The sequence below is a fragment of the Clarias gariepinus genome, chromosome 7 (assembly GCF_024256425.1).
Source record: "Clarias gariepinus isolate MV-2021 ecotype Netherlands chromosome 7, CGAR_prim_01v2, whole genome shotgun sequence".
NCBI lineage: Eukaryota > Metazoa > Chordata > Actinopteri > Siluriformes > Clariidae > Clarias > Clarias gariepinus.
This window is the reverse complement of record NC_071106.1, coordinates 26664258-26687556: the sequence shown is the minus strand read 5'-3', so window position 1 is coordinate 26687556 and position 23299 is coordinate 26664258. Positions and strand designations below refer to the sequence as shown.

Here is a 23299-nt window from a genome sequence, read left to right as displayed (position 1 = left end):
GACGTCACCAAGCTCTAACTAATAGAGACCTCTCATTTCTCGGGTAGAGTGGATTCATTCATTAAACCAAATTTATAAAAAAAATTATAAAAACGTATTTACCTTCTGTTTCATTTCTTAATTTAATAGTAGTTTTCTAATTAAGAGTAGAGTGTAAGAATCGATTGATATAGGTACAGATTTTTTTTTAAGTTCGCCTCTTAAATTAATGTTATTTTTAAACCAGTAATTTGTCCCCTATTGTGTTTTTTTCTCTCCTCTGAATAAATACATTTAAAAGCATCTGCTTTTATGTTGCTTGCAGTAATCCTAACGTAGCAGTACGGATTGTTGTGATTGGTTGGAAGTTTAAGTTAAAAACAGCTTTGTGCAGGTTTCCCACCAAACCACGCCTCCTTTTGCTGAGATTGGTTAATACTACCCAATCGCTGCACAGGAGATGGAATTTGTTGTATTGTAGGCGGGAACTATTTAGCGCTATGTGGGGAAGATGGGGCGGGGGGGTGCGTGGAGCTGCGAAGGCGGGGTGTGTGGCTGTAGAGGCGTGGCGGTTTTCCTCAAGGCGAGAGGGAGGGGCCAGGGCGGGTGTAATGGCTCACTGTAACCGTGACTCGCTTTAACCGTTAATAACAGAGCGAGTTTGTCGAGACTCGGGGAAAAAGGAGTTTAGCGACAGGCGGGAGTGTTACAGGAAGTGTAGAGGAGAGTCTGAGGAATATTTATACACTTGAGTTGTTTACAGTGCTATTTAGGACAAGCAAAGAGGCAGAGATACAGAGAGGGAGATAAAGGGCTGAGTGGCAGATCCTGATTGGAGTTGACAGCCTCCACTCTTCCAGCCCCCTTTTTTCTTCTCAAACCAGGAAATTGAGTTTGTACTCCGAGACGAGAAAGCCGTTCAGCCCGAGAGAGGCAGGATAGATGAGGAAGTGCTCGATATCGGCACTGTTCTGTTCACTTTTCTCGCTTTGGGACCCGGAGCCGCGCAGAGCAGCTGAACAATGAGGTAAAGCAGATAAAGCTGTGTTATTCCTGTCCCAGCACACACACACACAGCGGAGTTTTATCTTCTGTACAACACACTTTAACACACACACTTTCATTCAAGTTTACGTGTCTGGTGCACAGTTTCCCTTGTGGGAGGGCTTCGGTGTGGACGATATCCGGCGGTGGATCTCACGGGCACAGAGCGGCCGCGTCCCAAACCGCAAACTGCTGCCCTGCACAGCGTGGACAGTTAGCCGAGGCTCTAGCGCACTGTTTACTACAGTACTGCGGTTAGGACAGGAATACGCGGGGTTTTTGTTTTTACTGTAGTGTGTGTTGTAAATCGTGCCGTTTGCCTTAGGGTTTTTGTCTGAACTTTCTCACTTATGGAGTACGGTTCATAAAAGGCAGAACCGGACTTTTATTTCGAGTTTTTGCTTAATTCAATGTGTGAACTCCTATTTGGTGTATATATGTTTGTGTTACAAATACTTTAAACTAGATATTTAATGCGTAATGTTTACTATGCTCGAGGAGCGTTATTATTCATTATTATGATGATTATTAAGAGTGATTGTGTAGGATTATAAATCCAGGTGAGGTAGTTACCTGTAAACCCCCCCAATCGCTCTTCATGGGAGTGGCTGAAACTCGCCTTTAGGCTGCGCGCGGCGCTCCTTCTGTTTGTCCGCGCATGCGCTGTGCTCGCGCTCTGCATTCCACGTCCTGTAGCAGCGCGCGCGATCTGCAGCGACAAGTTCCGTTTCGGCTCTTTCAGGTGTGTGTGTGTGTGTGTCGGCCCACAATCAAGTTGTTATCAATCCGTTTATTCAAATCCACCAACTGATAATATATGGTTAATTCATCTATTCTATGACCCTGTTAATATACTAGATCTCACACTTCAGTTTATTATACGTTTATACAGCTGTAGCCAAAAGTTTTGAGAATGACGCAAATATGTTAATTTTCACAAAGTCTGCTGCTTCAGTGGCTTTAGATTTTTCTTTTGTCAAATTTTACCATGGTATAATGCAATATAATTTTTCATAAGTGCATTTCATAATTGTCAAAAGTTTTATGTTAATGCAAAGAGTGAATATTTGCAGTGCTGACCCTTCTTTTTCAAGACACCTGCAATTCGCCCTGGCATGCTGTCAATCAACGTCTGGGCCACACCCTGACTGATAGCAGCCCATTCTTGCATAATCAATGTTTGGAGTTTGTCCGGATTCGTGTTTTTTTTTTTTTTTTTTTTTTTTGTACACCCACCTGTCGAGTTTCCTAGCCATGGACCCAAACATTTTGATGTTGTGTTCCTCAAGCCACTTGGTCATTCTTTATTCATGGCACTGTTCTCAGGCAAAATTTTGAGAGACCCACTTCCTTGGATGAGAACAACCTTACACATAAATGGTCTCATGATGCTTTACTGTTGGCATAAAGGCACTGATGGTAGGATTTAGCCATGGGTGTGTGCATGTGTGTCAGTCATGTTTTTTAGTGAACAGAACTGACACATTTTGTTTATTTAACTTAATGTGTGTTACACCACCTGATGCACACTTAAAATTCACACTGTTTACAAATACAGTTCCATGTCTCTGTTTATATATTTATATTATTAGTTATCTGATTATCTTTCATTCATTATTTGTTCATTAGTTTTCTGTAAGCATTCATCCTGGTCAGTTTTGTGGCTGGACTGTCATCTGGAAACACCAGGTGCCAGTCAAGGATACACCCTGACTTGGAATCCAGTGTATCACATGGCATCACACTCTAATTAATATCTAGAAGTAATTTAGCATCTCCAGTCCATCTCCATGTTACCAATCCACCTACTGGTATGTTTGTAGGAGGTTGAAGAAAGCCAGAGAACGTGGAGGAAACCTGAGTGTACATGGGCAGAACATGTAAACCTTCAGCACAGACAGTAAAAAACAAAAAGCTGCATTACACCCTAAACAGTAATTTGATTGTCGCAATTTTATTATGGTTATCCACATGCTCATGGTTTGTTAGCAACATGCTAGGCAGCTAGCGCGGAGTAATTTGCACTGTCTTTTTTAAACAGTGAACTGTATAGTCAGTGTTTTATATTTAACAATGAATATGTCTATGTTGATTTATTCTAAGGCTGATGGTTGTATGTGTGATAATCGTCGCCCAAGGCAGGCTGGGATGAATGTGCCTGAGAACTTTCACTGATCCCTTAATAAAAAAATACTTACTTATTGGTACATTTACATGAAAATATTAGCAAAATAAATATTCAATTTATCTCTTCTGTTGTTTCGCAAGAGCTGTGTCATTAGCATTACGTTCATTGTGGACTGAGCACAAGATTACAGGAGGGTTATAGTACAGCAGGGTACTCTCGTGCTGGACAGACAGATCCGAGTCCATCACAGTATTAAAGATTCCTGATTTAAAAAAAATAATAATTTCCTGTCTGTGACGTTCCCACTGATGATTGTCTGAGTGACAAAAATGTGCAAAATAAAAGCATTAGGCACACTGGCGACCTTTTTTTGTTCTGGAGCCCTGGGTCGCGTTGGACATCTTCACTGTCCAAAGTCTGTTCTAATTAATAACACCATTTTTAAAATATGTAATATTAATATTTATAATTGCAGTATGTAAAACAAAAATATATAATTAAGTATTGTTCATTAAGTTAAAAAAGAAAAAGTAATATTGGCCAAAATCAATCAGATGGTTTTAACACTGGAGCAGGTACCATAATTTGAAAAAGATTCATGTTAATTTACACAGTGTTTATACTTACATCACAAATTACACAGCATGATTTGGCATTCAGAATTAAATTAACTGAACATCATGCCTAGTCCTGGTCTACATATTAATATGGTTAAACCAAAAAAAGGACTTTGAATTTACTCTAATGAAGTCTAATTTGAATGGCGACACCTCGCCTGACCTAAACCCCATAGAGAGTGTGTGTGAGGTATCGTCAAGACGAAGATGCCAAAGCAACACCTAACCCAACAATACAGACGAACTGAATCAATCAGTCTTCAAAAATCAAAATTATGTAAAAAGGCTTGCAAAATGTCACTTAATGGGAATCTAGTATATATGTTCTTTTTTTATATATATCTTTTTAAAATTAATTTAAATTATGTTAATGGGGTTATGCATATTATAAATAACTCAAAACGCAGTACAGTTTGATTTCTAAATAAAAGGTCAGTTTATTTATTAGCAGTGTTCATTAAATTTTATAGTCAAGTCTAAATTTGTGTTTTATTTATTCTGAATAAAATCATGAATAATGTTTTTTTTTCCTGCAGTTATGGGAGTACAAATTGCCCAGGGCTCTAATTGGTCAAGGCTACAAATCCTTTTCCTCAAGTTTATTCATTTAAATACTTCAAATGTTATTTATTGCTGTTCTTTGCTTCTTGCCAATAAATGTTTTGATGGAGCAATTCGTTGTGAAGTGCAATAATAAAACATATTAACGTTAATTTACAGTCTATTTTAGAGACCATGAAAAGGTTTATCCTCTTTTAGTACAACAGTAATGATGAACATAAATAATTATAACGGTTGTGCACCACACAGAGCACCATGCCCGTCCAATTCAGAAAAGATTTTTTGGTTTTTATTTTTAATGAACAGAAACGGTTCAGTTTAAAATGCATACATGTGGCCTTTTTTTGTAGAATTAGTAATAATGTGTCAATTTTTGGACAGTTATTATGCATGAGAATGAAACATTGTTCAGTTTGTAGGAACTCTTTCATTACACACTATGTGTCACGCAGGAAGTCTGTGATGTCTGATCAGTCGGTGTGTGAGTCAGTGGCGTTATCAGCCCAGGCCAAACAAGTCTTGAGGACTTAATTCATAGAGTCCTTCAATGTTTGTGATTGTTTCTGTCTCTTTACACAAACATTACGTCTGTTTCACTGATTCTTTAATAGAGTTAAGCGTTCAGATCTCTGAGGTTAATTATCAGTACATTTGGCAGTGCTTCCATACTTCAGTGCTTAAGATATTAAACACATGGATGTTAAATCATCCAATTACAAGGCAAACCCCAGGTCACAACCTCTCTTCATTTACATGTGAAACTATGTGAAACACACCTATGCTCAAGTTCACACACAGTGTTTAGTCTAATTAGGGATAGGATTTTGAATAAATAGGTTTTGTTGAACCCTTTTTGCCTTGTCACAATTTTACTGGTCTTACCAATTCAGACTCTGAAGCTAAACTCCTCTCTAGAGTTTGCACAAAATGATGTGAATCCACTCAGCTGCGTTTCCAAAGCTGTAAACGCCAGACTTCTGCTAACTGACTGAAATAAACACTTCGTACAACCACGGTAAACAGAAAAGCTTCTCCGATCGCAGTAGTTGATTGATAGCGGAAAATCACGTTGGGTTTCAGGCCTGTCAGCCAAGGACAGGAATCTAAGCCACAGTGAGCACAGGCTGATTCAAACTAAACAAGCATTTGAGAAAACACCATGAACAATAACTGAAGCTCTTGTTCTCTATCAGTTTTATTAATTGTCACATGATTGGCCGATTGCATGACTAAAAATGTCCCGTGAGTATACATATCTCAAAAGAGTAGAGGTACTGATTTGAGTTACTGATTGAGCTACACGCTCGGATTATAACCAGACAGAAAGCAGAAGAAGGTTAACTGAGGTGCATGCTTTGTGCAGCTCTACAGTACAACAAACGTGGGGGAAGAGGGGCTGACCCTGACTAGCTGAAACACAATGCATTCTCATGTCTGGCTTCAAGTAGTGTATTTTTAGTATTCAATCTGTGTCATCTGTGTATTTTGTAATTCGATCCAGTGATCTCCACCCTGCCTTTTAGTTAGCTCACGTCGGCCAGGTAGATTGCAGCCGTCAGCACTGTAAGCATGAACAGCCTAAATAAGTTGTTTTATTTGTGATAGTTTATTACCTAGACCATGTGGCCAGACGTTTGTGGACCCCTGACCATCACAACCACATGTGACACGAAGTTGAAAACACGATTTTGAATGCCATGTAGATTTGTCTATAATGTCATTGCATCTGTAGTATCATATTAACTCTTTACTGGAACTAGAAAGGTGGAATGGTGGCATAGTGGTTAACACTGTAAACTCGCACCCCAAGGGTCACGGGTTTGATTCCCACCTTGCTTCTGTGTGTATGGATTTGTATGTTCTCGTCTAGCTTGGTGGGTTTTCTCCGGAGCCAAACTCAATACTTCGTCTTGTGCCCAGAGTCCCTTGGGATAGAATAAGGGGTATAGAGAGTGAGGGTGGAAGTAGACCTGTTCCAGTATGACCATGCTCTGCACAAAGAAGTGAGCTTTATGAAGACATGGTTGGTTAAGGATGTAATCGATGCAGTCCCTCATCCCTTCTGACGGACTGGAATGCTGACTTTGCCCAAAGCCTCCTCGGCTCACCTGTGCTCTTGTGGCTGAGATAATCATTTAACGAATCCCACATATGGATTTTTAGTTTAAAGAGGTAAACACGCCACAAGTGCTCGTGAGTGGCGAAAGAGAAAACTTTGTTCACCTAATTTTCTGGAGATCTTTAGCTCGCATCCCAGTGCTGCCACAGGTGTACTAAAGGAAAAAAAAGTTTAAGATCACAAAGATTAAAAAAGATTACTTACAGTCTGTGTGGTCACAATTTATCAATTCAGTTGTATTTGTATAACGCTTTTTAACAATTGTCATGATCGCAAAGCGAACAGAATTAAAAGAAATTATGGAAATTTGTATAAATTGTGAATGTGTATGAATCAGAATGATTAGATAGTTCCTGATGAGCAAGCCGAGGGTGACGGCGACGAGGAAATACTCCCCTAGATGGAAAAAGGAAGAAACCTTGAGAGGAACCAGACTCAACAGGGAACCCATCCTCATTTGGGTGATAACAGATAGAGATGATATAACATCAAAAAAACAGGTTTCTTCCTATTGCCATCTCAGGGAGTTTTTCCTTGCCACTGTCGCCGTCACCCTTGGCTTGCTTATCAGAGACATTTCATTCATCTCATTCATTATCTAGACACATTTTTCTCACACAATTTATTATTATTTTTTTTTTATGAATTTCTTTCATTTTTGTGAAGCTGCTTTGAGACAATGACCATTGTGAAAAGCGCTATATAAATAAAATTGAATTGAAGTCTTGTAGGGTCATGCCAGGTTAGCACCAAGGAAGCCTATTCCTAAAGAAATACAGTATATGTGTAGAATACTGATTAAAGTCCAGCTTGGATGAATTCTTCCATAATATCGATATGAAAAATGAACTTTGCACAGCCACAGCTGATAAAGTAGGAAGACGCATGAGAGAAATCTTTTCTAAAATATCAGTAATATTAGGCATAGCGTGATTGTTTACTTCCTCATTCTCCCGATCTCATGTGTGTAAAGGAGGCTCACGAACCAAGTAGGTGCACACAACCATGTGCTGTATCGGAGAGTGTAAATATGCAGGCATGCTCGAGAACGGAGACTAGGAATATTGTGAACGCTGGTGGGGAGGGGATATGGGGAGCAATCATTTCTGTGCACGGTACAAATCAATTGTGCCTAATGTGAAACCATGTACATTGTGTGTGTGTATGTATATGTGTTATATATAAATATAAATGACTGTGGCTTTAGTGTGTGTGTGTGTGTGTGTGTGTGTGCCCACACTACAGCCTGCAAAAGGAATTAAGTAGGAGAAACACTGCCCTCGTTCAACTGTCCAAAAAAGGAAGTACAGGAATGCTGTTTACGCTTCTAGTGCATTAATACAGAGGGAGCAACCGTGTAGGGCACGAACACCAAGAGCCCTAATTACATATCTGAATAAGTTCAATACTTTCCGGAAAAAAGGTATAGGGTGAGAATGCAGAGTAAATAACATGGCTTGTGTGTGTGCACGCGAGTGTGAGTGAGTAAGTAAGGTCTGTGGCCTGCAGCTCCAGCCTATGCAAGCACAGACACGTCAGAGGAACGAGGGAGAGAATACCAAAGGAGAAAACGGAGGAGTGTTAGTCACAGCACTAAAGCAGACAGATAGTTCTGATTCACAAATGTGTTACCACGACATGTCTCAATCCAGCCGTTTACACTCGCACATGTTTGCAGTGAAGTGGTCACCATGTAATGATGATGATAACGAAACCATTGTTCTATATCGAAAGGGTAATATTTCACATATGGACCACTTCCAGGATCCGAACATAGGAAAGACAAAGAGACCGACTGGCAAATAGAGACCGATATGTCCAGACAGTGTAGAAAGTATATCACAGGAATGTTTGGGAACCGGCTCACCTTTACTGTGCATAGTATGAGAGAGTTAGACACAGAGGGAGAGTGTGTATGTGTGTCTGGAATTTGTTGAAGAGCCTTATTTGGAATTCCTGGCAACAGGAAGGGGGCAATGGCCACAAAATGATGTCACAGGAAGTGGAAGATCGAGTGATAAAACTATTGGGCGACTTGGTGATAGAAGGAATGAGGCAATGGAGAAAGAGAGAGAGAGTGTGTGTGTGCGTGCGTGCGTGTCCTTATACAGTAATTTTTCTAAACACTCCACACACTGCACTTCCTGTTTACTCTTTAATCAGATTTCCTATTTCTTAAGTTATACATTTGTCCCTTCACATAAACTCTATATTTGGAACACCCTGGGATTCAGAGATGTGTGTGTGGTGTTTAATAAAGGTTTATAGTTTATTGTTTATAGTGACCGTGCGCCTGCATGACTGCGATGACTTGAAAATGCAAAGAAAAGAAATATTTCCGTGTCAGAGACGATTATTTTTTTTGACATGAAGGTGGTCTCCAGGCTGTGCTGTGTGTATAAAACATTCTGAATAAAACAGAATTAAATATGTCATGCTGCATGCTGTGGTGCTTTATGGAGGTAAAAATATGCCAGGCGTAGCATAGTGGCACAGAGGGTGATGAGCTGTCTCATAACTCCAGGGTACCGACTAGATCAAGAGCACGGGTACTCCCTCCGTGTGTAGTTCTGTCTGTTTGCCCCATGTCCGCATAGGTTGACTTCAGGTGGGAGGAAAACAGGAGAACCTGAAGTGAACCTACAGGGACTGGCAAAACTTCCCGCGTAATTTAACTTAATATGAGGGTGAGTCGAAAATGACCCATATTCTGAGAAAGTCGAAACACAAGGCAGGGAACAGCCAGAATGGAGGGCCAACAAACAATGGGAGAGGGAACCACACTACAGATGATTTGGAAACCTGAAGAAATCCCACCAAGCAAAGGAAGAACCTGCAAACCTCATTCGCACAAATACGTACTGACCGGAGACGTCATTCCCAACCCCAACCCTGGAGTTGTAAAGCCACAGTGCTGCTGCCCGCTGTATCACCACGCTGCCTTGGTTAATACATCTAATTCAATTTTCTTAAATTACGAGCTAGGAATTCAGCTGTACCATTTTGTCCTGTAAGAATTTACTCCGTGCCTGTGCATGATATGAGGCTTTTGATTGAATAAGAAGGCAGTGTAGGATTGATGGGTCTGGAAGAAAGATGGAACTCGGGCACTTTTCTCCCAACAGCTGAAACTCAATCATTATAAGTGAAGTAACTTGAGTCAAACTGACAAACACTGCGTGTTTACTCATCAATATCATTTCAATCTCCTCTCTCTCCTTATTCCTCTCTCTGTCTCTTTGCCTGTCTGTCTCTCAGTGAGTCAAGTGTATGTAACACGAGGGCTACTGTGATGGTGTACGATGAACCTGGGAAGCGCTGGGTGCCGGCTGGCACCGGCGCTCAGACCTTCAGTCGTGTCCAGATCTACCACAACTCCGCCAACAACAGCTTCAGGGTAGTCGGGAGGAAGATGCAGCCAGACCAGCAGGTACATGCCCCTTTCTCTCTCTCTCTCTCTCTCTCTCTCTCTCTGTGTCTCTATTTTTCATTGTCACTCTTAGATCATACTGACACAAAATGTTATGTTTACTAGTGGAAAATTACTTGGTTCTGGATCATTTATATTTCTGAGTGTGTTTACGCTTCCACATAAGTATTCAAACTTGGACATAATGTTTTCTAGGAGGTGATGCCACATACTTATTTACACACTGACAAAAAAAGGCTCAAAAACTATGAGTTCCATGTTTAGCTGTAGGAATGATACGTATAAGATGATCTTGTTTTGAAAAGTGTTTTGGGGGGGAAGGCGGCTTGTGATAAATTATAATGAACCCAGAGTGCCCATACGAACAAAGTGTTTTTACTCTCCCACGTTTACTGATGGACGGGTGCTTACCATTTTATTTTTATTGAGTTGCCGTGGTTTACATCACCCTTACGTCACCCACACTGTGTGTTTCTTCGCAGTGAGTTAGAATGAAAAGGAAGTAAGTATGCAATCCCGCAGGATTAGACTGGCCGTTACAGCTGTTCTAAAGCCTCATACTTTAAATAATAGATTTATATTAACACAATCCTGATCTCAATCCTGATCTTAATCCTGATCTCCTGCACACAATAATGTGATGACGTTGACGTGCGTGTGAAGCAAACAAGATATACAGGAGGAAAAAAAACTCAGTTGTGTTAAATTATATCTACTGTTGTTCAATTTAAGAGTTTAATCATAGAGGAGATGTTTTTTTTTTTCATTTCAGTAAAGACGCCAGTCGTAACTGTTTTTAATCTTAATCTATTTCTGTTACAAACTGTTTAAAGGGTTTTAATAGACTATACTTTCAGAAAGCAGTTTCAGCACACAACTCAGCAGCTTAAGTTATTATTTAGGGCCCAAGCACCATGACATCAGCCCTATGTTGTCATAGTATGTGAAGGCTATTGTTTTTCCAAGGATTTTAATTTTTTTCCACCATTTGGGCTCATTGTGCCGAACAACTTTCACGTTGCATGTCATGGGCTCAACTCAACAGGAAGTCAGTTATTTTGTGTCGTTTGCCAAAACACACCCGAAGGAATCTGATACACTCTTCCTTGGGAATTTATACGATCGCCACCAGACCGAGTCTATGTGATCTAAACTAATTTCTGCCACCTGATTGAAATCATTGTGATTAGAAAAATTCCACGTAACTGTTTACAGGGAGGCTGATCCAGTAAGATGTGTGTTAACATGCTCAAAGCATTTAATCAGAACACAAGTATTTCTGGTATGTGCAAATTAGTTCTGCCCACTGTGAAGTTTTTAATCAGTCGGAAATTTAACAGAAGATTATTTTTTTCCCCCTCCAACTTTGCGCTTAGGTTATGCTTAGGTAAGGTTCTACCTCTGTGATATGATTGGTTACATGGATTCAGTCTCACCTGTGCTTGGTAAGATCGGTTGTTCTCAGACCTGATCCTGGAGAAAGCCCTGCTCTGTAGATTTTAGTGTTTTGTTTTTTTCTCCAGCTTCCAGTACACATCATTAAGCTAATTACCTAATTACCAGCCTTTCTCAATAAAAGCAGGTTTGACAGAAGGTGCCAGGGTGCCCACAGGGTTAGATAATCAGTAAATGAAGTAAAGTCAGAAGTGATCTGTGTAACCTGGCTGACCCTGCCCTCTGATCCCAGCTTCCTAACTGGATTATGTGCTGTTGGGTAATTGTGAGAACTAACTGAATCTTAAACTTAAGTCAGGTGGCAAAGAGTTTCACTTAGAAAGTTTACTCATCAGGAAAGAAATGCTCAGATGAAATGTTTACATTGCTAATACATTGCCTTAGGCTATTAAAAAATATCCCAAGCTTAAAACATTTTACAGTGTTCAATCCATCATCTGAAAATGGAAAGAGAATGAAACGGCTACAAACTTAACAAGGCGTGGCGATCCACCTAAACTGGGCAAGGACAGCATTAATCAGAGAAGCAGCCAAGAGGCCCATGGTAACTTTGGAGGAGCTGTATAGATCCACAGCTCGGGTAGGAGAATCGGTTCGCAGGACAACACTACGCAGATCTGGATGTGGAAGAGTGGCATGAAGAAAGCCATTGTTGAAAGAAAGCCATTAGAAGTCTCATTTGCAGTTTGTGACATGTTCGAAGCAAATGTTCTGGTCAGATGAGACAAAAATGTAACTTTTTGGCCTAAATGCAAAACACTGTGAAACATGATGGTGGCAGCATCATGTTGTTGAGATACCACAAGGTAGCTAGTCAGAGTTGATTAGAAGATGAATGGAGCCAAAAACAGGGAAACCTCTTGACACTGTGGTGGAGGTTCACCATCCAGGAGGACAGTTACACACACAGGTGGACTAATTAGGTGACTTCTAAAGGCCATTGGTACTGGATTTTAGTTGGGGGCATCCAGAGTAAAGGGGACTGAATATAAAAGCACAATACACTTTTCAGATTTTAATTTGTGAAACAAACAAACAAATAACATTTATCATTTCCTTCCACTTTACAATTATGTGCCACTTTGTGTTGGTCTATTACATAAAATCCCAATAAAACATGTTTACATTTATGGTTGTAAAGTAAAGTGTGGAATAATTCGAAGGATATGAATACAAAGGGTATGAAAGGCACTGTAGTTACTTATTGGATAGATTATCAAATTCTAAATGGAAATTCATTCTGACCAAGTCAGACTTTTTAAAATGAGGTGTTTATATGACGTGTTTTTATTTTGATAATTAGTGCCCAGGTATAATATTATATTAGTAATATTGGAGTATTAGGGTCCAGGTAAAGGTGCCTAGTGTTTTTTAGAGAAATGGTTAATGTCTTGCTAATACTGTGTTAAACCAATATATTGCAGCACAAACTATGATTATAATGATGAACCTATAATTAGCAGGGTGTCTAATATCTAATTATAGATTTAACTTCATTAATTAGGCTATAGTTTTCAGAAGTTAATAAACAAGTGGAGAGCTTTTTATATTTAGTTAATTCATAACCAAACGTACCATGCTTTTAATTTGGAAAGTGCTTAATGAGTTTCCAGGTTATTTGTTGTAATATTTGGGAAAACATTAGCTAGAAGGTGTTTTGTCTCAAAAATACACAACAAACCTTTTGCTAACTCTTACCTGCTCCCTTCTTTTTTGCACTGCTGTCACGTTTAAGTGCTATGTGTAATTGCACATGTCAATTTGCAGTATTCTGCACACTTTCATCTCATTTTATAAATGTATATCTATATAGCTCGTGTATATCGATAGATAGATAGATTTTTTTTTTTTTACTGTGTTACTGATTGACAATTTGCAACTGTAACAAAATTTTTGTGTTCCTGTCCTTGCTACTGGATGTTTTGAAATTTCTTTTGGGATCAATAAAACATCTGTCTGTCTGTCTGTCTGTCTGTCTGGAGGAACAATTAAGTTGAAAGCGGTGCGCACCCTCACTGTAATCCCTATGTATGTTCGCAGGCAATGACAGTGGGTTTAATTAATCAGAATGTGATTACACACACACACTCGCTCTTCGTTCGGGGAAGGGTAGATTTTTAATTAATCAAACACTGGCACAGTGACGAGTCTGGTGTTGAGGCAGGCTTTCACTAGTAACATCATAGTAAAGGGATACTCATGTTCATAATGAAACATGTATTGCTGTTATTAAAGGTTTCGATCTTTAATAAAATATGTCTTTTTTTTTTTGTGGGGCCTCCGAGTGGCGCAGTGGTAAAGTGCTCGCCCTATCATCCGGGAATCGCTGGTTCGTTCCCCGGGTGATGCTGTTACCTCTCACAGCCGGAGGTCTAGAGAGAGCTGATTGGCCGGGCTCTCTCAGAGGGGAGGGATGAGAGGCTTTCACATTAATCACTGCTCTACAGCCAATCAGGGGTGTCTGTGAGCTCGCGTACACAGAGAGACCGCTTTCCTCCGAGTGTGATACTCCGCCCTTGTTGGTGCGTGAGCAAGCAGTTCGAAAAAAGATGCGGTCGTGATAGTCTTCGGCCCACTCGACTGAATGGTAGTAGTAGCCCTAATGTGGGAGTCCCCTAGTTACGGAGACGCGACAAAAATTAGGGAGAAAATCTGGGGAAAAAAAATAAAAATGACTAGCGTTGGTACCAATCATTGACAGAATGGGTTATGGGTTAAAGCTAAAAGTAAGCTGATCAGCTATAATGTAATCAGTGATATTATTTTAGCCCACGTACATGTCTGCCTGTCTTTCTGTACAGCAGAACTCTCTAACTTATTATCTTACACCTAGCACCTGGACAGTTATATTAAATAGTGTGCAGACAGTTTTGCAGTAATGCTGTGACAAAATCTGGCTGCACAGACATACAGACAATTTCTGATACAGTTTCGGGTCCAATGTATGAAATGTAAAGATATCGTTAAAAGAGCGAATTCTGACAAACGCACAGACAAAACCATTCTTTTATTTATATAGATGTAGATCTGTATGAGACATTTTATATATTTTCAGACTCAGACGTTTATTATTATTATTTATGTATGGAAACAGCTTTGGCATGTCCAAAGGGTGAAGTACAGAAGTGCTCTTGTAATAAGGAAATTGCTTAATTTTTTAGTACTTTTTCAGCACATGGAATCTCGTATGTAGTTTTCTATGTGGCAATTTCATTTGTGCTGCAAAGTAATATAAATAGAGATCAGACTAAAATGTTCGGGTGTCTCTTTAAGAACACGTAAGTTTAGACGTAATATCGTGTTGCAGAAAGCACATGTACACACATAAAGACAGCCCTGAGTGAAGCCACACGCCACAGCATCTCCCACAAACACACACCCAGGTTTCTTTTAGTTTCTCTGTGAGACACTTAATTTATTTTGGGTAAATAATACTACTGTAAGTGTAGCCATTCGATTGGCCCTTTTACTTAAAAAAAAAAAACTGTTTAAAAAAAGCTATATATTTTTTAATTTCCTTTTTTTTAGTGTGTGGACAAGTCCGGTGTCCGCAGAGTCCGAGTGTTCATATCATTAAGGGTTAAACACCTACACACATTCCTCTGACAAAGGGCTGAAAACCTACACACATAGTCGCTCTTTTTTTTTTTTTTTTTTTTTTTTCCACTCGCACACTCTCACACACAGATAGAGCTGAAGGTTTGACCGCTAATCTCCAGTGTCGACTGTAACCAGGACAGACCTGTGTAGGTCTTCTCTGTTAATACTGTAGAGAGAAGATCAGTGAGAAACGTTGTGATCTCATCAAACCCCCCACTTCTGTCTCTCTGTCCCTCCCATCATAATCTCTCTCTCGCTCATGCTCTCTCATTTCCCCAGAGAACCACATCTATCTGTCCTAAAGTGGATTCTGTTTCCTGTAATCACTCACACCACTTCCTGTGCCTGTTAGGGAATTCCCTCTATCTTCTTATTCTCCACAGTTCCTCAACCCGCCCTCATCTTTCTCTCTGCCCGTCTGACAGGTTTTAACTTGTGTTTTAATTTATTCTAAACTGGGTTACATTTCTGTGGGTTAGGAATAAAAAAAGAGGTTCTCTCCTGCATTCTTACTCTGTCTCACTGTCGTTCTTTCTGGAATGCAGCGCTTTAAAGCGGAGCAAACAGACAAGTGAAGAGTCAGCACATTACAGATACACCTCTCGCCTTTGTCGTTCTCTTCTCTTGCCTCTCAGCTGTCGTGGCGCCATCTGCTGGTTTTTTGTTGTCTGAGTCTTTCTCTAACTCTAATAAATGTTTTTTGGGGGAAAAAAAGAAACTCTAATAAAAAAATTTTTTTTGGTGGGGGGGGGGGAAGGAAGTTTTATTCAGATTTGTGCATATGAAAAAATGGGCATGAGACATGATTACTGATTTCTCTGGTTTCCAGGTGGTGATGAACTGTCCGATTATGAAAGGGCTGAAATACAATCAAGCCACGCCGAATTTCCATCAGTGGCGAGATGCACGGCAAGTTTGGGGACTAAATTTTGGTAGTAAGGAGGACGCCACGCTTTTCGCCAATGGCATGCTGCATGCACTTGAAGTGCTCGGTGCTGATGCAGGTAAAAAGCAGACAGCTTTTTGTTGTGGTGCTCACCCATAAATAGTATACTAATGGTAGGTCAAAATAAAAGGCTCACCTTACAGTCGTATGGTATTTTACTATACAGCAGTAGCTAATGGAGAAAGGCTTTGCTCTTAATTTAGAACACCATTGTAGCAGATTATTATAAACCTGCAAAATTGTACAATAAAAATTCCACAGTTCCCATATTTTAAATTTGAAGCTCGAATATGTGCTGCTTTGATTATGGATATAGACTGCAAAAATACAAAATCATTGCAGAAAATGTGTGCCTAATTATTACCAATACTGAGATAACCTTTATTAGCTGGGGTTAAATAGAGGACAAAACATCTCCCATAGTGTGGTTTTTCTTATACAAAATAAAAAACAAACATCATATTACATAAAACTTCTGACATCTGATAATGATGTAAATGTGTTTTTTTCTGTAGGTTATCCTGCAGCCCCCCGTATGTCCAATGGACCAACCCAAGAGGAGCTGGAGCAGCAAAGAAGGTAGACAATATATTACTAGAATCATTTTCACAGTATGAATTATAACGATACAGATACAGAGCCTTGCAGAAATATTTATAACATAAAGTTTTCCATATTTCCTCCCCAAATAATTTAGAACAGTTTTATTGAGGGGGTCAATTAGAAATCAGAATGTGTGTGAAGAGTACATTCAGGGATCATGCATAACATTAATTCATTAAAAGAGATCGTATTGAATTAGATTGATGTTTTACATAGACTAAGTATTTTCATCTTGAGATTTGCGATTGTTTCTTAAAACATACAAAACATGTAATGTTGATGTTGACACACCAGTCTAAATAGTTTAGCACATTTAGTTGTGCGCTGCCTGGCCAAAAAAAAAAAGGAATGATATTTTTAATAGGATTATATAACTAATATTGTGTTGGACCACATTTAGCTTTGACTTTGGTGTGCATTTACAGTCATGTCGTTTGAGCAGTGTCGCAACATTTATTTTAGTCCAGAGTCGTGTTAACATGTGAGATCTTGTATTGGTGGCTGGAAGGACAAACCATTATAAAGAGTCATCATCAGCACATCCTAAAGACCTTCAGTGGGGTTAATTTCAGCAATCTGTGGTGGAGTAAAAAATGATTCCTCATGCTCCCAGAACCACATTTTTACAGTTTGAGTCCTGGAATATACTTGTGCCATCAGGGAAGAAAAGAAATCTGTTGATGTGATAACCTGGTCATTCAGTTTATTTTACTGCCACATAACGTTGGTTTGTCTGACCAACTGAAGCAACCCCAGATCGTAACACTGCCTCAGGAGACTTGTACAGTGGACACTATGAGTGATACGTCCCTTCTTGGCCTGATACAGCCATCACTCTGGAATAGGGTCAATCTGGACTCAAAAGACTACATGACCGTTTAAAGCCCAAAATTAATCTTTTTTCTTCTAATTAGTCTGACTAACAAGTTTTTTTTTATGGACACACAGCTGTCCCATTTCAGTCCCAGTTTCTATTGCATTGTGTGTTGAAAAGGTCTTAATTTCACCGAACTTCAGATTTCTACCGAACTACACAAAGTTCAGCACTGTCCTTCCAAGATTTGGTAATGTGTTAGATAGTTCTTAACCCAATTCCAGTAATTTTAGCAATCTCCTTAGTTGCTGTCTTTTCTTGATGCAGGCCAAATTTTCTTTTAATTTTTTTTTAAACACAGTAACATCTGTTTTTATGACAGCAGGAGATGATAATCTACTCACTCCAACATAAAAGGTTAAATTAATTGTTTTCAACTGATCATACTAATATATGGAGTTATTATACAATTAAAGGCCCATAAATATGTGTTTTTATCTCGTTCTTCCTTTTGGCCAAAAATGAGTTTGTGACTCTATACTGTAGGTATTCACATTCAGCCCTGAATCCAATATACTGATATAACCAGGAAATGTTTGGAGTCACTCTGACTCTGTCTACTATGTCTGAACTCCTGAACATAATGTGCTCGTGTGTGTAACATATTTTGTTTTGTTTTTTTTCTGCAGATTGGAACAACAGAGACTGGAGCAACAGGAGAGAGAAAGACAGGAAAGAGAATGGCAAGAAAGAGAAAGACAGGAGAGAGAGAGACAGGAGAGAGAGCGACAGGCTGCTTTAGGTCAGTGTAAATTTGTTGTATAATTTTGGGTTAGTTCAGTTTGTTTTGGGTTTAGGGCCACTTTAAACGACTTTGCCTTTACACACATGTTCTAGGGTTCCTCTGTTTCAATTCCTCTGTACATTTTAACTGTCCACTTGTGATCAGATCGCCAAGGACGAGATTTTATTACTCAGGGCTTTAGTCACTATACTCACATGCACATTATTAAGGGGAAGAGCAGGCAGGTATGTTGTTTCCTCTCTCTAGATTACATTTATAATTTTTATCCCACAGCGATGGTTCCTCCTGCCCCTCCTCTTGCGCCCGGAGGCCCCCCAGCGCCCCCTGCACCACCTCCTCCACCTGGCCCACCTCCCTCTATCGGAGGTGGACCCCCACCACCACCAGGTCCCCCACCTCCTGGTGGAGGTGCACCTCCACCACCACCCCTTCCCTCTGCTTCAAGTGGGGGAGGTGGAGGGGGGATGGGGGGAGGAGGACTCGCTGCTGCTCTTGCAGGCGCAAAACTACGCAAAGTCAACAAGGTATGTAAAGAGAATTTATATATATATATTGCTTTATAATAAACGTACAAAATATAAAACCATATAGTGGTTTGTGTTACACTCCTACATTAGGTTTCCATTCAGAATTCTCTCTGTATTTTACTGAATAGTGTGTGTGTGTATATTGCCCTCAGCAGGATGAAGGTGGTACTGCCGCTCCTTCTGCTCCTGCTGCTGCCGCAGCTCCTGCTAAACCTGACTTGAGCCGCTGCAGTGGGTCTGGGCCTGGCGGAGGAGGTGGAGGCCTCATGGGAGAAATGAGTGCAATACTTGCACGGCGGTACATAATGCGCGCGCGCACACACACACACTGCTAAGGGGAACAGTTAGCAGACATTACTTCTCCTAGACTGCAACAGTCTGAGTATTAGCTATTCTGTTCTATCCTAAGTTTTAATGAGATTAATGATTTGTGTGCTGTGTGTAGGAGGAAAGCAGCAGATAAAGGGGAGAAAGTTCCTCCAGCCCCCAAAACAGAAGAGTCCAGTAATGTAAGTTGGTGTTTGTGTCTATCCAACTTTATTTAATAAGTGTAGGTAACTTTTTCTTGTACCTGGTTGATCTTTCTTTTCCGCATTTTTTAGGATGATTCTGAGTCACAAGGCCAAAGCGGTAAGATCAGTCAGTGGGTTTTTTCCTGTGTGTTTGTGCGTGTGTGCGTGCTTGCTCTTGCTCACGACTTCATTGTGTGTTCTGTCTTCTCAGACACTTTAAGGAGGCCATGGGAGAAATCTGCCACCATGCCCAGGTGAGAAAGAATTTTCCAGAATGCATTTCAACACTAATGTTTCATTACTAAAAGGTGTCTCAGTACACAGAAAGGAACATCAGTGACTCACCGGAGAAGAGATGTGCTAATGTATTTAAGGTTAATAATGACATCACTGTGGCGTGTTTAGAGTGGTATCCCTTTTCACTCTAAACACACACACATGCATGAACAACGGCGCACAACTTTCCCGTCCAATCACCTGATTATCACTGAATCTTGTCCGATCAGAGTGTGTGTGTGTATATATACACAGTTTGTGTTTCATACAGGAATAACTCTGTCACCCGAAGTCTGGATTCACCTGCCTTCACTGCTCTGACACCGAGGTACACTAATGACATCTAAACCTGCACACACACTCTCGCACACCTGCAGAAACTGACGACTCGCGTCCCCGGCTTTGCTACAGTGTATCATCAGCCTGGTGTTTAAGTACTGCTGTATGAGCTTCTACTCGCTGACTAACAAGATCTTTGGGATCTCCTTTCGCCTGCACAGTCTATTCATGACTAACACTATGTACGCCTCCTTTTTATTTTCTGTAGTTTCAGGTTGCTCTGGGTTACAGCGTTCATCGGTTGTCAGCTGTGTTTGTTGGGTGCTCATTGGTGTTTGTTTTCCCCAGTTCACCGATGTACCAGCTGGAACGAGTGCATTTTATGATGATGGTGTAGTCATCAGAAAAACCCATTTCAGAGTTGCTGATCAGATACAGAAACATAAGCGCATGTTGAATGTTCTGTTGAAACAGAACAGATGTTCGAAACTGATATCAGGCCAGGTCTTACAGAACCTAGCGTGGGGCCGGCATTATGAGCTATGTTCTGAGAAACAGTAAAAACTTGAAGGGAAATGTGAATTAAATTGAAATTAGTGTGTAAGAGTTGATTACAGTCCAAATCCTTGTTTGATTTGCTGGCCGTTAGTCTTACTTAGCTGATGATAATCCACATGCAGTCATAATCACAGGGAGTGAAATAAGCAGAACATTAAGTAAATGAATGAATAAAGAGACTGAATGTGTGAATCAGAATGGTTTATAAACAGAGTCCTTTGCATGAATTTCGCTTTTAGATGGGTTTATCTGAAGTAAAGCTTTTCTGCTGTTCCTTTAAAGCATTTAATGGCAATGTTTACTTGTGTGCACTCGCTATAATTTTCCTTTTCATTCCAATCTTCACATTCCTTTCTGTAATCTTAATATGACTGTTATTTTTTTTCCCTTCATTTCTCTCTCTCTCTCTCTCTCTACCAATCAGGATGAAAGTAGCTGGCTCATTGAATGATGCTGAGAGTGGGGATGATTCTGAACTGGAGAGAGTCAAACAGGTCAGATACTAATGTCCAATGATGTGGATAATGCATAAATAACATCAATGACATTATTCTATTAACAGTGTTGTGCCCCTATTGACTTTTGGACTGGTGCTGTGAAATTATTGATTGTCTATGGATAAATATTGTGTTGTAGGGAAGCGGTTGCTGCGTTCATTTGTAGACATTCTGTTAGGTCTCCAGTGTGTGTGTGTTCAAAACCAAAAAATGCTAGAAGGGAAAAAAAATCTTTTTTGTCCTTTTTTTCATTTTATTGCATTGGTCTTAAACCAGCTTGTTGCTCAGCTCTGCTGTTCCCTGAGGGAGCTCAGCAGTAGCTCATTTACATAGACACTATGGAGGAGGAGAGATATTTTTATGGTAGGGAAAAATGCATCCTCTAAGGAGAATTTCAACTGCAGTATTGAGACACACTTTGGGGGACCTCTGAGACTTCAGTTAACTTTTTAAAGAAATAGTAGAATATGGGACCTTTAAGTTTTCTTGCACTGCACCAAACGATTTATAGCTAATCTGCTAATAAATTAGAAGATGGATATAAAGTTATCACGCATCATGGAACTAATTACTCTATGCTCGTGTTAGTTGTTTTCAGTCGTCAGCTGGTATGTGTTGGAACTGGTTGCAATATATATCATCATTATTGATGATGTTTGGTTTGAGAACAGTTATTTAGTTTTTTATTATAATCAGTTAATTTTTACAGCTCGTTTGCTCTCAACTGGCTGTTTATGTAAACAGATACTATTGCGATAATGCAAAATACAGGAATTGGCAGCCACGTCAACAGGCCCTCACCAGTTTATATTATTATATTATAAGTCTCATTAAAAGACATCAAATTTGCAGTATTCTACGTTTTTTTCTAAAGGCAAACCAGATGACTGCCGAAAGCTTGACAAACCAGACAATGCATTGTGAATAACTTAAGTATGAATTTATCCGCTAAGGCATCTGTTAAGTCTGGTAAGTCGACTGTCACTTAACCACCTATAGCAGAAGCCCACAGAAAGCTTGAGCCATATTTAGCAGAGAATGCTAAACCATTATTACAAAAATAATAAGCAGCCCGGGTTAACCTTACCGCTCCATGCACGCAGGCCGTCAGTGAGCGACTATTCAGCGCGGCTTTACACATTCTGGTTGATGAGAGAAATAGTCGGTCTTTTAAAAATGTAGAAGTTTTGATATTTATAATGAAACGCCTGCCCTCACCTCTTACTAATAAGTAGCCATGTGATTGCCTCGCCAAATACAAAGTGACTGACGTCTGTGTTTATTTTAAAAAGTTTGGTGCGGAGTTTCGATTTGTTTTTCGTTGACGCAGCCTTCTTCCATGTCCTGCATGCTATAACGAGTGGGATGTGTGAGAGCCTCTTGATGCTACCTAAGAAATGGAAAATGTTTGCTATTAAGCATAGGCTATTCTATTGGTTTCCATTTCTTTAAAGTCTGCATTAAATAATAAGAGAATGAAATTATCATCTTTTAAACTGCTAAGAGTTAAATATGTGTTTATATATTTTTTGTGTTTGTGTTGTAGGAGCTGCTGGAGGAAGTGAGAAAAGAGCTGCAGAAAGTCAAGGAGGAAATCATTGGAGGTAACCAGAACTCAGACCAAAAATAAAAAATAACTGTCACAAATAAACCCTAATATTGTGCAGTCAGAACAAGAGTCATTGGCCAGTGGTCAGATCATCAGTTAGTACTGTAACTAAAATAATAAGCACATTCTATACACATTTATTTATATATTTTTTTTCTGTGTCCCCCATGCCTGGTTACAGTAACATTTGATCATTGTATTATATTAGTAACATACAGTACTGTGCCAAAGTCATGAGTCACCTCTCATTTCTTCTTTTTCGCTTCCAAAAAGCCAGATGTTCTCGTATTTTGAATCTAATCTTGAGGAATAGTTCTCTAGGCTTCCAAATTACTTTCTTGACCAATCTTTAAATGGCATCTTTAGGCGCTTTATAGCCTGCAAACAGTCAAACATCTGTTCTAATTTTTAAAATGTAATCACCATTAATATTATTTTATATGAAGAAGTGAGTGGTCACTTAAGACGGTACACAAGTGACTCCAAACTCCAAACAGTATTGCTTGCAATGATTGCTGATTCAAACATATTTGTGTCATTAATACTGTTTTTGTTTTTTGTTTTTTTTCTCCACAGCAATTATTCAGGAGTTACAGAGGAGAAGCACATAGTCTCTCTCTAACTCTCTCACACACACACACACACACACACACACACACACACACACACACACACACTTTATCTTTTACTCTTTCTCCCACTCTCTCTCTCTCTCTCTCTCTCTGTTACACCCACAAAAATGCAAATATGTGCAGGGACTTTAATCCATTCAGCTTGATTCTGGTTTTGACCAGCATTGACTCTTCATTTTATTTTTTTTCCATCATCATCATCATCATCATCATCATCATCATCCTCTCAGAGCATTTATACCACTTTTGAGTATTAATGAAATGTATGTAATTAACACTAGTTATTCTAAAAGCTCAATGAACGAAAA

The 23299-nt window shown here is 39.6% G+C and overlaps 1 protein-coding gene across 3 annotated transcripts; it reads left to right on the top strand.

Annotated features, from left to right (window-relative positions):
• The first annotated feature begins 588 nt into the window (after positions 1-588).
• Positions 589-23199, top strand: vaspb (vasodilator stimulated phosphoprotein b). 3 transcript variants are annotated; one of them, XM_053501216.1, is made up of 14 exons: positions 589-1006; positions 9707-9878; positions 15763-15937; positions 16395-16458; positions 17986-18098; positions 18375-18625; positions 18784-18926; positions 19074-19137; positions 19231-19258; positions 19352-19394; positions 19688-19744; positions 20678-20747; positions 22297-22354; positions 22936-23199. In XM_053501216.1, the coding sequence occupies exons 1-14, from the start codon at positions 1002-1004 to the stop codon at positions 22968-22970; spliced, it is 1278 nt and encodes a 425-aa protein (XP_053357191.1). In that variant the 5' UTR covers positions 589-1001; the 3' UTR covers positions 22971-23199. The 3 variants fall into 3 exon arrangements, with proteins under 3 accessions (XP_053357191.1, XP_053357190.1, XP_053357192.1); XM_053501215.1 differs by having other exon boundaries at positions 18781-18926; XM_053501217.1 differs by lacking the exon at positions 19688-19744 and having other exon boundaries at positions 18781-18926.
• Positions 23200-23299: the final 100 nt, after the last annotated feature.